The sequence below is a fragment of the Brachyistius frenatus genome, unplaced genomic scaffold (assembly GCF_029030835.1).
Source record: "Brachyistius frenatus isolate BFR_SWC_R1_liver_20210118 unplaced genomic scaffold, ASM2903083v1 Contig_203, whole genome shotgun sequence".
NCBI classification, from domain to species: domain Eukaryota; kingdom Metazoa; phylum Chordata; class Actinopteri; family Embiotocidae; genus Brachyistius; species Brachyistius frenatus.
In genome coordinates this window covers 182,761-195,122 of record NW_027210802.1, presented here as the reverse complement: position 1 = coordinate 195,122, position 12,362 = coordinate 182,761, and the positions used below count along the sequence as shown (strand labels likewise).

General features: G+C 45.7%; 1 protein-coding gene across 4 annotated transcripts in view; it reads left to right on the top strand.

Moving 5' to 3' along the window:
- Positions 1-8,140, top strand: part of chd3 (chromodomain helicase DNA binding protein 3) — a 28,481-nt gene extending 20,341 nt beyond the window's left edge. For all 4 annotated transcript variants that reach the window (XM_069718947.1, XM_069718949.1, XM_069718950.1 and 1 more), the window contains exons 36-40: positions 528-660; positions 1,810-2,005; positions 2,833-2,996; positions 3,312-3,438; positions 6,645-8,140. In XM_069718947.1, the coding sequence (XP_069575048.1) occupies positions 528-660; positions 1,810-2,005; positions 2,833-2,996; positions 3,312-3,438; positions 6,645-6,913 (889 nt within the window). In that variant the 3' untranslated portion in view covers positions 6,914-8,140. The remainder of the gene's footprint in view (positions 1-527; positions 661-1,809; positions 2,006-2,832; positions 2,997-3,311; positions 3,439-6,644) is intronic.
- The last annotated feature ends 4,222 nt before the right edge of the window (positions 8,141-12,362 follow it).

Sequence of the window (12,362 nt, the reverse complement as noted above, 5' to 3'; positions counted from 1 at the left end):
GCGTGTTTATTTTTCTAGAAACGCAGCGTAATAAGTCAACGAGCCGGCCAACGCTCGCTAAACGGCAAACTGTGTTTGCTGGAAGCCGACGTAGCGGGTTCGCTCGGTTCATGTTGTTCTCTTCATTATGGTAATTAAGGCCTCGCAGGATTCACATTAAACTCTTGTTTTCATGATTGTGTAATAAAACTGAGTCCTCGATGGACTGAAATAGAAAAGGAGAGAAATGTTTTTGCTTCGTAAGCTGCTTCAAATCCATCTAGGGCTAAAATATACACAAAAATGTGATAAATACCGCTCAAAAATCAACATTTCACTTCGAGGAATAAGCCCAACATTTCGATGAGCAGCTCGATTTTCATTTTCCAAAACATCCATTATATTTTTTTGAATTATGTTTTCCAAATGCACAAAAAATATCACGGCTTGGATGTAACGTCGTGTTTCCGATGTTGAGGTCCGGTAGGAGCTTCTATACCGTCTCTCACCCGATAGTGTTACATGACCCTTGACCCCTCCTGTGCCAGTCACGGCTACGCTCGGTGGCAGGACATCCAGAACGACCCCCAGTTCGCCATCGTTAACGAGCCCTTCAAGTCGCAGGCGAATAAAGGAAACTTCCTGGAGATGAAGAACAAGTTCCTGGCGCGACGCTTCAAGGTGAGAAATGTTCAATTATGAGATAACTGACGTCAGACTCTGGCTTCCTCGTGAACTTTGGACGAGACGCCGAACGGTTAAAAGTCTCGAGGTCCGGCGTCTCCGATCACCTGACGGGTTTTGATGGCCGGATGCCCCACGACCCACATATGTAGCCGAGCGGTGTTGCTGACGCTGCGTTTCTGGAAGAGCTCTCATCCTGTTTTTCGAGCGGCTCACGTGTTTCAGATCCCGCCCGCCTGATGAACATCCTCATTTATCTCTCGCTCTGCTCCTCGTCTCTCTCGCTGAGATATCAGAGGGCTCCATGTAAATCTGACATCAACAATACATACAGATAAAATTCTTTCTCACCAATTTATCTCCCCTGTCTCCCCCCCCCACCCCCCCTCCCTCGAGTGTGACTGGTTGTGTAACATGACAACCTCTCTCTCTTGCAACACGTTTTCTATAAATAACTCTTTTCTCTGGGACACACAGCTGAGTTACTGTTCGAAGCTGGATTTCTCACGAAATGCTGAAGTTGCTGCTGCCGTCCCAGCGGAGAACTCTTTAAGACAAAATATTTTGAGAGCAGAGGAGGGATTTTCAATTTATTAATGTTTTTTTTAGTCTTGTTGAAAATAAGATAAATCTGCTGAAATGTAAGAAATCTACGTTCGTTTTTCAGTTTCCTGTTGATTATAGATTCGTTTTAATGACTTCATAGATTTGTATTACGTGTGACTTCGGGCTTTTTCTCAAGTCTTTTGTTCTGATTCAGTTAATGAACAGTTTCCAGTGCAGTCGGCGGCTTCAGCTGTTCAATGTGACGTAGGTCAGTAAATCAAGATAAGTTTACGTTGTATGAAGGATGGCGTACTGCCCTCAGTACACTCATATATAGAAGTGTTCTGTGCAGTGGACGCACTACAAGGTGTTCTTGGGTTCATGACATGATGTAAATTATTCCTATATAGTATAATAGTACATCTACATATAGTATGGTATAGTATAGTATATATTTTCTGTGTATATGTGGGATTGGAACAATAATGAAAAAGGCAACGCTGCAGACCACATCAAGGTCATTTAGAGGACAAAGTCCCAATGATCTCAATAACTTCAAATTATAGTGAATTGCACCTCCCTGCCTCCCGTGTCCTGCAGCTGTTGGAGCAGGCGCTGGTGATCGAGGAGCAGCTGCGGCGGGCGGCGTACCTGAACATGACCCAGGACCCGACCCACCCGGCCATGGCGCTCAACGCCCGCTTCACCGAGGTGGAGTGCCTGGCGGAGTCGCACCAACACCTCAGCAAGGAGTCGCTGGCGGGCAACAAGCCGGCCAACGCCGTTCTGCACAAAGGTCAGCGACGACGGGACGACATCTCTCATTTAGCACAAATAACTGGAACAAAGGAGATTGTTTTTATTTCCCTTCAGAATAGAAGCAGACTTGTAGACAGATAATCAGTGAAAGAGATGCACATCAACAAATCTCACCACAATCGTTGTGCAATCTTTCCCGCTGCGTCGACCGCATCTATCCGCCTGCAGCTGACTTTCAGAGCTGCCAGAAAAGATAAGCTTTACACGGCGTTAAGTGATCGCTCACATTTCCTCACTGGCTCGGCAGCAAGTCTGTCCACGTTTGTTGCCGTCGTGTCGAAAGAAAAACAAACTCGGCACACTGCTGCTCTTGTTCTCATCTGGTCGGTCGGCACGTAAACCGCTGACATGTTAATCAAACTGCGAGTGACTCTGATGGTCGCACGTCAGCGATTCATTCCATGTAGGACCGAGACGATAACAAAGGATGGGAACTGGAATCTTTTATTAAAAGCAGCATCAGAAATGTGCAATTTAAGCATCTTTCTCAACATGTTTCAGGAATAAAAGCAGCAAAAAAATAATAATTTGAAAGAGCTGTGAAGAACCTCTTCGTGCAGAGCCAGCGAGTCTTGACCCGACACTTCGAATGAGAACATTTATTTATGATTCCTGTGCTTTTAAACTTCAAAATCAACAGTTTTGAATTTAAGTTTCAAATTATTAATAAAAAGATCCCAAAAAAAAATGCAAAAACAAATTTAGGAAAAAAAAACTTAAATATGGACCAGAAGTGAAGCACGTTTCCTCCTGTTTGTGCTCCGTTGATTTCTGTACTCTTCCTGTTTGTTGTTGTCATGGCAGTGTTGAACCAGTTGGAGGAGCTGCTGTGCGACATGAAGGCCGATGTGACTCGGCTACCGGCCACGTTGTCCAGAGTCCCGCCCATCGCCGCCCGCCTGCAGATGTCCGAGAGGAGCATCCTCAGCCGACTGGCTAGCAAGGGCACGGAGACGCACACCCCCCCGGTCAGTCAGCAGCCTGCTTTTAAACGTGCACACACACACACACACACACACACACACACACACACACAAAAACAGAAACGCAAGTTGAAACCTGTTCGAGCTGCCGGCGCACAGTGGAAAAATAAGAGATGGAGGACGTCCAATGAAAACACCCCGCCCATTATCTTGTCACCCACCTGTGCTGCTTTGCTACACGACTGCCGAGTCGGCATATTTTTCTGTCAGCTTACTTAAAAAAAAAACGGTTAATTTGTATTTCATTTTTATCTTCATACCTTCTATTGTTTGTTTTGTTTTTTGTAAATCTGTGTCCAGCCCATGCATCCAGGACCCTACGCCATCCCTCAGAACTACGGAGCCCCCTTCACCCCCGCCCCCCCGAGCGCACTGCACATGGGAGGAGCCAACTACAGTCAGATGCCGCCCGGATCCTTCATATCAGGTCAGTGTTGGACGCTTCCACTGACAGACATCCTTTTTTCTTTTCTTTTTTTGACTGCTGCACATGGTGGAGCTGCAGCGTCGGTGTGTTTGGTTTAAAAAGCACCAGACGACGCAAAAAGTGTGTTGGGTTGTAAAAAAAAAAAAAAAACAACACTCTGTCAGTGAGATCTGGAATATGTACGTTGGGAGAAGAGAGAGCTGAGTGAGTCAGCAGCGAGAGACGGATTAGAGCTCGGATAATTATAGCTTTGGAGATAATTTACAGAAGAGTGCCAGTTTGTTTGATCTGTTTGACACTTGGCGAGCTGATGATTTAAGCCAGATTTATGCTGAGGTGTTATTGCACAGTCACTGTAGCTGCCTCTGGCACAGCGGCTGATTTATATCTGAGCGCAGACTGGTGCTTGTCATAACATCGCTGCAGCAGCAGATTCAGTTCACTCAGGTCACGCTGTGCTTTTATTCTTCAACCTAAACAACTCCTGTTTGTGTTCTTTCTTATGTGCTGATAACGTGCGATGGTGGAAAATGAAAGGGGGGGGGGTTATACACCAACTTTACACTAGAAGCCCTTTTTAAACAGTTGTGTTGTCTTTCATGGGTCTGACTCAGCTTTATATTTACCCTGATGATGTCATAGTGATGTCATCGGGGTTATTTCCACTTCTGCTTGAGATTCTTAAACACAAAGCAGGATGGTGTGTGGAAGGATGCAACCATTCACGAGGCAGGAAAGGTGTTCCAGCTGCATTCTGGGAAATGTAGGAAGGTTTTGTGCAGCTTGGACGTGAAGCTGCTGACGTCTTGACTTCTGCTGCAGCAGTTTTGACCGTTTGTTTTTATTTGAGGCGTTTCGTGCCAGCTGCCCAAACGGCTGTCGTGGTCCTTTAAGTTGACTTTGCTGTGTCGCAGAAAAATAAATTAATGAAGGAGATGACTGAGCCTTTCTTTAACGTGCACCATGTTTTTTCTGGGCTCTTCTGTGAAAACAGAAAGACACCAGTTCTTCCCGTCTCTATGTGGCATCTCTGCAGCCTCAGTGCGGTTAGATATTTAAGAGTGTGCACGTGAGCGCGTCCACGACACCCTGATGAAGAAGCACAAATCCGGCTTTACAGATCGGGACTTGACTACTTGGCAGCTCTCGCCGATGACGAGCAAAACCGGTCCAGAACGTAGCTCCTATTTTTAAAGATATCATCTGAGGAATTCCATCTTTATATGGTTATGTTGTTGTGGAAAAAACACCAAGTGAAGAAAAATGAAAAAAACATGTTCAGGCTCTGTCTCTGGGAAATGGGTCCTGTCGGGATTTCTATGCACTGTGTTGAGTTTTGTGATCAAGAACATTATTTAAGTATTAAGTTTCATTACAGTCCTCGAACGCTGCGGCGTGAAGGACGACCCGGCGGCTTCTGAAGCCGAACTGTGAGCGGACACTTTATCTCCCCGAGGAGCTCGAAATCCAGAAAAAAGGAGACGGTATCGGAAAAACACATCTGCAGCAGAGTTTCTGATGTGGCTGCCAGACAGACACCTGAAATAGACATTACCGAAGTCCAACACAAACGTGCTGCGCTGCTATATTAAGGCATTTTCATCTCTTAACATGTCCAGCCTCAAAACCTCAATTCTGGCCTCAGCAGTTATGGGACCTAATGGCGCATCGTGCAGTGATAAAGCACCGTCTGGAGGCCTATCAAACCTGTCGGCGGCCTGCTCTTTCTTTTTCAAGCATGTTTATACTCTCTTGTGAAGTCATGTGGTGGCTCTCATTACTTATTGAGTTAAAAGCTTTAGAATTAAAATCATAAAGAAAAAAAAAGAAGAATAATTTGGTTTTGGCCTCTCGTCCCGCTCCGGCTCGCCTGCAGTCTGTCAAAGCACACTTGCAGTTTGTGAATTTATTTTCTCATAATTAGTTTGGTAAGAGCATGTGCTCTCCAGACGCACTCTCTGCTCTGCATGTGTATTCGTGTCGGGAGATGTTTAGATAGCAGAGATGTGGCGGAGATAACTGGTAAAACCTGATATTCCCCAATAGCTCTCTGCCCTAAAAGCCACGACACCCAGCTCCCTCACCGCTGCCGGCTCGCTCGCTCTATCTTGATTTTTGTAATTGTAGACTGAGACATCTGTCAAAAGCATTGCGTTGTGGAGAGCCGGGGCCTATCTCTGAAAATGTCATTATGCTCAGCCTGTCTGAGTCCAGCCGTGCCAAGAAAACATTCGGACTTTGTACCGAGGTATTTTGAGAGGGACAGAAACCGCAGGAGTTTGGTTGTGTAAACGTCGTGTCGTGACTTGTGAACCGGCGGAGGGCCGAGCCGGGCCGGGCTGAGCCGAGCCGACAGGACAGGACAGGAGAGCAGAGCGCTGGCGTTTCAGAAATAGTTGTGCGTGAGCTCGTGTTGCTCCGTGGTTTTTTCTTTTCTTTTTTTTCTGCTCACCGGGGGCCTTCGCGGGCGAGCAGCTGAGCCGAGCTGCAGTCTGAGCGCAAGCATGCAAGAAAATGAGACCGCATTTTTGTGTACGGTGCCTGATTGGGGTCACGCTGGTTCCTGACCTTCTTAAAGTCAGCCAGAGAGGGAAAAGAGAGGTAGAATAACAACATCCTCTGATTTCCTGACCTCCATTAACAGAACTTTTACAGAGAGAAGCTCCCACACTTGAGTACACAAAACATGTCCAGAAATACACCGGTCTGCTGCGGCACATCTCCGACTTCAGCTGCACCCTGTGAACTCTGCTGCCAAACGTAACGACGCACCGACGCTCCGATGAAGGATTGTTTTGTGCCGTCTCACGTGCCGATGTTTCAGCATTTGCACAATGTGTTGAATTGCAGTTTGGAAAACCTGTTTCTGCCATCAGGACGCTGCACATCTGCACTAAACGGAGCCTCTAAAACAAAACCTAGAAATTAAAGAGACGGAGTGGAGTGTCTGCAAGCTCCTGCCCTGCTGATGTGCCCTTGAGCAGGACACTGAACCACCCTCCCCTCCTCCCCCTCCACCACGCCAGCTCCAGTAGCTCTCCCCTGACCTCTGACCTCCCCCCACTGACGAGGGAGGCAAACTAAAAGATGAAATCCCTACGGGGACCAGTAAAGTGTCACATTATCCTGCCCTCCCCTCCCCCCTCTCCCTCCCTCCCTCTCTCTCCGAGTCTCCACTACAGTCTGCCGCTTGTCTGCCCCCACAGAAGCCGCCGCCGCCGCCGGGGCCACCGGGGGAGCCGCCGGTGGAGCCGCCGGAGGGCCAACCGCTGCCGGCGTTTGCCAGAAGACCAAGGAGCACGATGTGGTGCAGCGGCAGCGGGTGGTGGACCTCTGGAAGGACGGCAAGTCAGAGGGGGCCATCGGGCAGGAGCTGAGGATGCCAAAGTCCACGGTGCACAGCATCATCGTGAAGTACCGACTCAGCAACACGGTGGAGAACCTGCCGCGCAACGGGCGACCAAAGAAACCCTGAGGAGGAGGGGGCGGAGGGGGGACGTTTGGATGAAACCAATCCTGGAAACGGAGACTGAAAAAAAAAAGGACAGCGGAATGTAAAAAAGAAAAAAAAGAGAGAGACGCAAACCCGAATGCACGAGGAGGAGATCCGAGACGGGCCGAAGGCCGGAGCACTTTGACACAGCTGGAATGTGAGGAATTATAAAGGGAGAAGAAAAAGCTCGCTGGACGGAGGACGGAGGACGGAGGATGGGAACGAAGCGAGGAGAGGACGGGAAACGCAAAATTTAAAAAAAGTCGTGGCGGCACTTTGATCCAACAAAAATAAAACGAAGCCATCAGGAAGCAAAGAGAGAGAGGTCACAAAAATTTGATTATTTATATGCAAGAGAAAAAAGTGCTCCTGAAAGGAAACAACCTGACTTTAAAGGAAGAGAGGAGGTTGGTGATGCAATCACAGAATTCAAATATGGAGGCTGAATGACAGAAAAATGCAACAAAGGAGGATTTTTTTTTTTTTTTAATTTGTATTAATCCTCTTTTATACAGCCACTTCTTTTTCTGTTTCTCCCCCCCGATCAATCCTTCATCCGCCGGCTGACTGAACAAGCTGGGTCCCCTCGATCTGACCTGTACTCCCTCATTCCTCCACCGTCCTCCTCCTCTCTCACGTATACACACCGAGGACCTCACACACAACCTGAAAGCCTGCAAAGAACTTCATTTATCTGCCGAGTACAAGCAGATGAAACCCAAACTCAGAACAGAGAGGAGACGGACTGATTATCTTGGAGGGGGAAAAAAGAAAAAGAAAAAAATAAGGAAAAGAGTTTTTTAAGTATAAAACACTGCTTCCCATGGACTCTCATGGCCCGGCATTCCTGAGTCCAACCAAGCGTAGATATATAAAAAAAAACAGAGACGTTGCCTTCGTCCAACAAGCAGTAGCAACAATCTGATGTATGATTACCGTTGAACCTTTTATCAGGGGGGCAGGGGGGGTCGCTTAAAAGGGAATATCAATCTAATGAAGTATTTACATTTTCTGTTTTTAGATCACAGCGAAAGTCAGTATTTATGAGCAGCTCCTCCCCAAAGACTGAAAGAAAAACTCACTTTGAAGCCTGAGGGGACTTTATTTTTATTTGTTTTGTTCTTCGAGCTTCTTTATTGTGACAGTGTGATGGATTCCACGCTGGAAAATGTCCCCTGATCCCGAGACAATAAAACACTCTAGACTGTGTCATCGTTTTTCCAGCTCAGTGTGTGTGTGTGTGTGTGTGTGTGTGTGTGTGTGTGTGTGTGTGTGTGTGTGTGTGTGTGTGTGTGTGTGTGTGTGTGTGCTCGTTCTGCCATTTTTGTCGAAACTCGTTATTGTTTACAATTTTCTAGATCAGCGTCAACATGATTCCTGAGATTATTTATCAATTCCAAAATGAACTTTTTTTTTGGATTCCTTACTTTGAGGAATATAAAAGTGTTTTGTCTTAACGCAAAACAACCGTTCAAGAACTTTGCGTAGATAAAATCTAAAATGAGCAACGTTTAGCTTAAAGCTGCGTTTATCGTTATTGTTATATTAACAATGGATAATAATAGTTTTTAATGTGAAAGGCTGTCGCTCATCTACCGCTCTTTAGATTGAAGGAGCATTTTAGCACCTTTCAGCTCATTGTTTTGGTTTCTTCGCTGTTTCAGTTCAGTCTCACTGACCTGAAGATTTTTTGCTTTCCAGCTGCAGGCAGCTGTTCTCCGTGGAAATCAACCCAATTTACGCTTCCTGCTCCTCACAAACACAAAGTTGTAGGTGAATGTGGTGGATCACCAAAACAGAGCTAAAAGGAGAGAAAACGGCTGAAAGCCAACTGCCATCTGCTGCATGTGTAGACATGATAGCCGTGTTACTTTATATGGAGATTATTTCTCAATGTGGTGTTCTGCTCAGGTGCTTCATAGAGTGAAGCGATCGCTGGTTTCGGGCCTCAGCAAGACTAAAAATAAAACACGACTAGTTGTCGTTAGCGGACAGTTTTAGATACAGATGTAATATTTTATACAGTATTTCTGTGGAGTTACTGAGTCACCAACCTGCCCACTGTTTGTTGTCTCTATGCTGTTCTTTTCTCTCTCTGCTCTCTTCTCACTCCGACCGTTTGAGGCACGATGAGGTTCTTCTTTCTGCCAGAAGGCAGTTTTTCATGCGTCTTTCCTCTCGATGACGTCGTAAAGTTCTGCTGTAATGACCTCTGTTGTGTTTTAATGCGATAAACAAATACACTTGAATTGAATTGAAAAAGTACTTCGGTGTATGGCGGCGTTATAAAAGATAAAAACGTACAGAAGAGCATCGACAGGCATGCAGAAAAAAACCCGCATCATTGAAATCCTGGATATATGAATTTGACCTCGAGCTGTCAGATTTCCTGCTTCCTCGCTCGATTGTGAAACTCCTGCGAGTCGAAGATTTATGAAACTCTCCTCTCAGTCAGACACTCTTAATCCTAAAAACAAGCCTGTGCTTTTTTTTGTTTTTTTTTGTTGTAACTTCCTGAAAAGTTGACGGTTCACAGACGTTTGTTCTGCGTGAAAATGTTTTGGCACTGATGCGCTCACGCAAAGCTTTTCAAGCGAGCAAAAAAATGCGACTTTATTTGCCAAAATGGCAGCGGTGTGTTTTATCAGATAGTAGGCGGGACCTGGGGGAAGGGGGAGGATGGGGGAGAGAGTTTACTGCCTTTTTGGACTTCAGGTGCTCCGTCCAGACTTTCAGGCCTCAGAGGGGGAATAAAAACGCTTTCAAGAATCCTTTGAGACGTCTTCTTTCTGCGAGCTGCTGCGTTCATCATATTTTTTACTGTAACTACAAATATCACTGCCAGCCTAATTTAGGACGAGAAAACGTTTATCAGTCTAGCAGTGCTACTGTAAAGCTGCAGGCAGACTAGTGTGGAGCAAGAGGGGGGGAGGAGGACGAGGAGGAGGACGAGGAGGAGTTTGCAGAAGGACTTTGGCAGCAGAGAAATGCACCAAGTTGGTCGTCTGTTATCTGGTTTAATACAAGTGCTTCACTGAATTCCTCCTCCTGCTTTATTTCCATGGCTTCTTTACCTTCTAGGACTTTTTGGATGAGCCCGTCCGACTCTGCAGACACTCAAGACTCGTCATCGTCCTCCACATGTAGATTTGGTGACATTCTCTGGTGGTGTCACTGCCAGGAAAACGACTAAACTCTCAGCAGAAGAGCAACTAATGAGTCTGTTTCCAGCTCAGCCAACCAAAAGCCACATTTAAATATAGACGGTGGTCACCTTCCTGAAAACGGCCGTCTTGTTTTGATGAGCGACTGCGGTCCACATTAACCTCGCTGGCTGAAGTACTTTCACAATAAAAAGCTGCCCCGTATTTCTCAAGTTGAGTGCTTTTAATGTGAAAGAGCACCAACGGGAAATGGGAGGTTATAATGGGAGTGAAACAACAAAGCCGGTTTATACGTGCATCGTTTTCCTGCAGATGTGTTGTGTGTGGGAACAAAATGCTGACTAAGTAAATATATTGACTCATATCAAAAAAACAGCGTTTTAATCAAAATCTAAAGGACTATAACTTTTAAAGCCTCAAAAGTACTCCTAGTTTTTGCTTTACAATAAATGAACACCGTAAACATTTTCTACGGCTCCCTTAGTTGAAATACAGTTGAAAAACCGTACTTGTCAGCACTCTGGTCGAGAAATGTCAAACAAATGGTTTCTGTTTGCTTTGTTGAAGCATCGAAACCCTTCAAGTGCCAAAATATTTTCATCCTTCCTCCCGTCGACATCTCTTCGTGCTCTTTCACCCAGTCTTTACCTCCGTTTGTTTTGCTTCTTATCAGATTTTGTGCACCCACCCCCGCCCCCACCCTTAGACACACACACACACACACACACACACACACACACACACACACACACACACACACACACACACACACACACACACACACACACACACACACACACACACACACAAACAACACTTACAGCACTCACTTGGCTCTTTCTCTCCATCTCCTCCTTTGGCCTCTACTGGCAAGATGCCATAAGTTTTCCCATAAGTGGTCCCCCTTCTGCTTTTAGACACACACACACACACACACACACACACACACACACACACACACACACACACACACACACACACACACACACACACACACACACACACAAACAGAGTTTCACCCCCCCCCCCCCTCCAATACACTCCCTATCACATCTTTGATCTGCACAGGGGTGTTATGACAGTTTATCTTCCCCCGTGGTGCGAGCGAGCGCCGCGCGCTCTCCGTTGATTCCCGGCTTTTGTTTTGAAAGGAGCTCTGAACGTTCCGCTCGGTGAGCAGATCCACAAATAGAGCACAAATGTGGGAAGAACAGATGTGCAGTCGTGCAGAGAAGTTTTAATTTTCATGCATGTGTATATTTGTGTCCTCCTGTGTGTGTGTGTGTGTGTGTGTGTGTGTGTGTGTGTGTGTGTGTGTGTGTGTGTGTGTGTGTGTGTGTGTGTGTGTGTGTACTCATTGCTGGCCTCACCCTCTGCAGGTTAATAGCGATGCATTGTGAGGTTTGGTCGTCATGGTAAACATGATACTGTATATGTAATGTGATCTATTGATGTGCTACAGTATGCAAGTTTTCTCATTAAAAAGTATTATGAGGCGAAGTCTGAATGTTACTTACTCGCAGGAAAACAATGCTGCCGCTTGTATTTTAGCATAAATATCGTCTCGGTTGAGTTATCATCAGTAAATAAAACCGAGGGGCGGCCAGACATATTGTTTTTAGTGCCGACCACATTTCCTACAAACAACGGTGCTTTATTTCACCAAAGAGGATGTTACATCTTTTTCAGCTGAGCTCCACAGCAAAATATTTCTGCTCTTCTGGATAAACATGTTGGAAATGATTTTACTTCTATAGATAATGCTGATATCTGCTGAGTTTTGTTATGTTCCAAAATTTACCTCGATTTTTACGCCTTCAAATGTCCTTCGAAAAAGACGTTTATTGTTCATCATGAACGAGGTATTTTAGTGCCAGAAAATGAAATCAATGCCGTCGAAACGTGACCTCACGCTCTGCAAGGTTTGTCTCAGAAAAATGTAGAAATCGTCTTCGTGACAGGATAGGAACTTTTAGAAAAATACTAATCATCTGTCTGTCACAGTCTATCACTGGCTAACTTCAACCAGCTCTTTTATATTTTTACCCAAAAAACTCTGCAAGCGAAATGCAGAGAGCAGAAGACAGGCAGCTTCTAACCTCTGTGATCAATACCAGAAGAACACAGTGATTTATTGAAGTTCAAACCTTTACGTATTTATCGTACAGAGAACTGAGAAGGAGTTTCACGTTGAACTGACTGAACGTTCTCGTGTCTTTCTGCCTGCAGTGCTGAACGGACCTCCGATGTCTGTAAAGAAGGAGCGG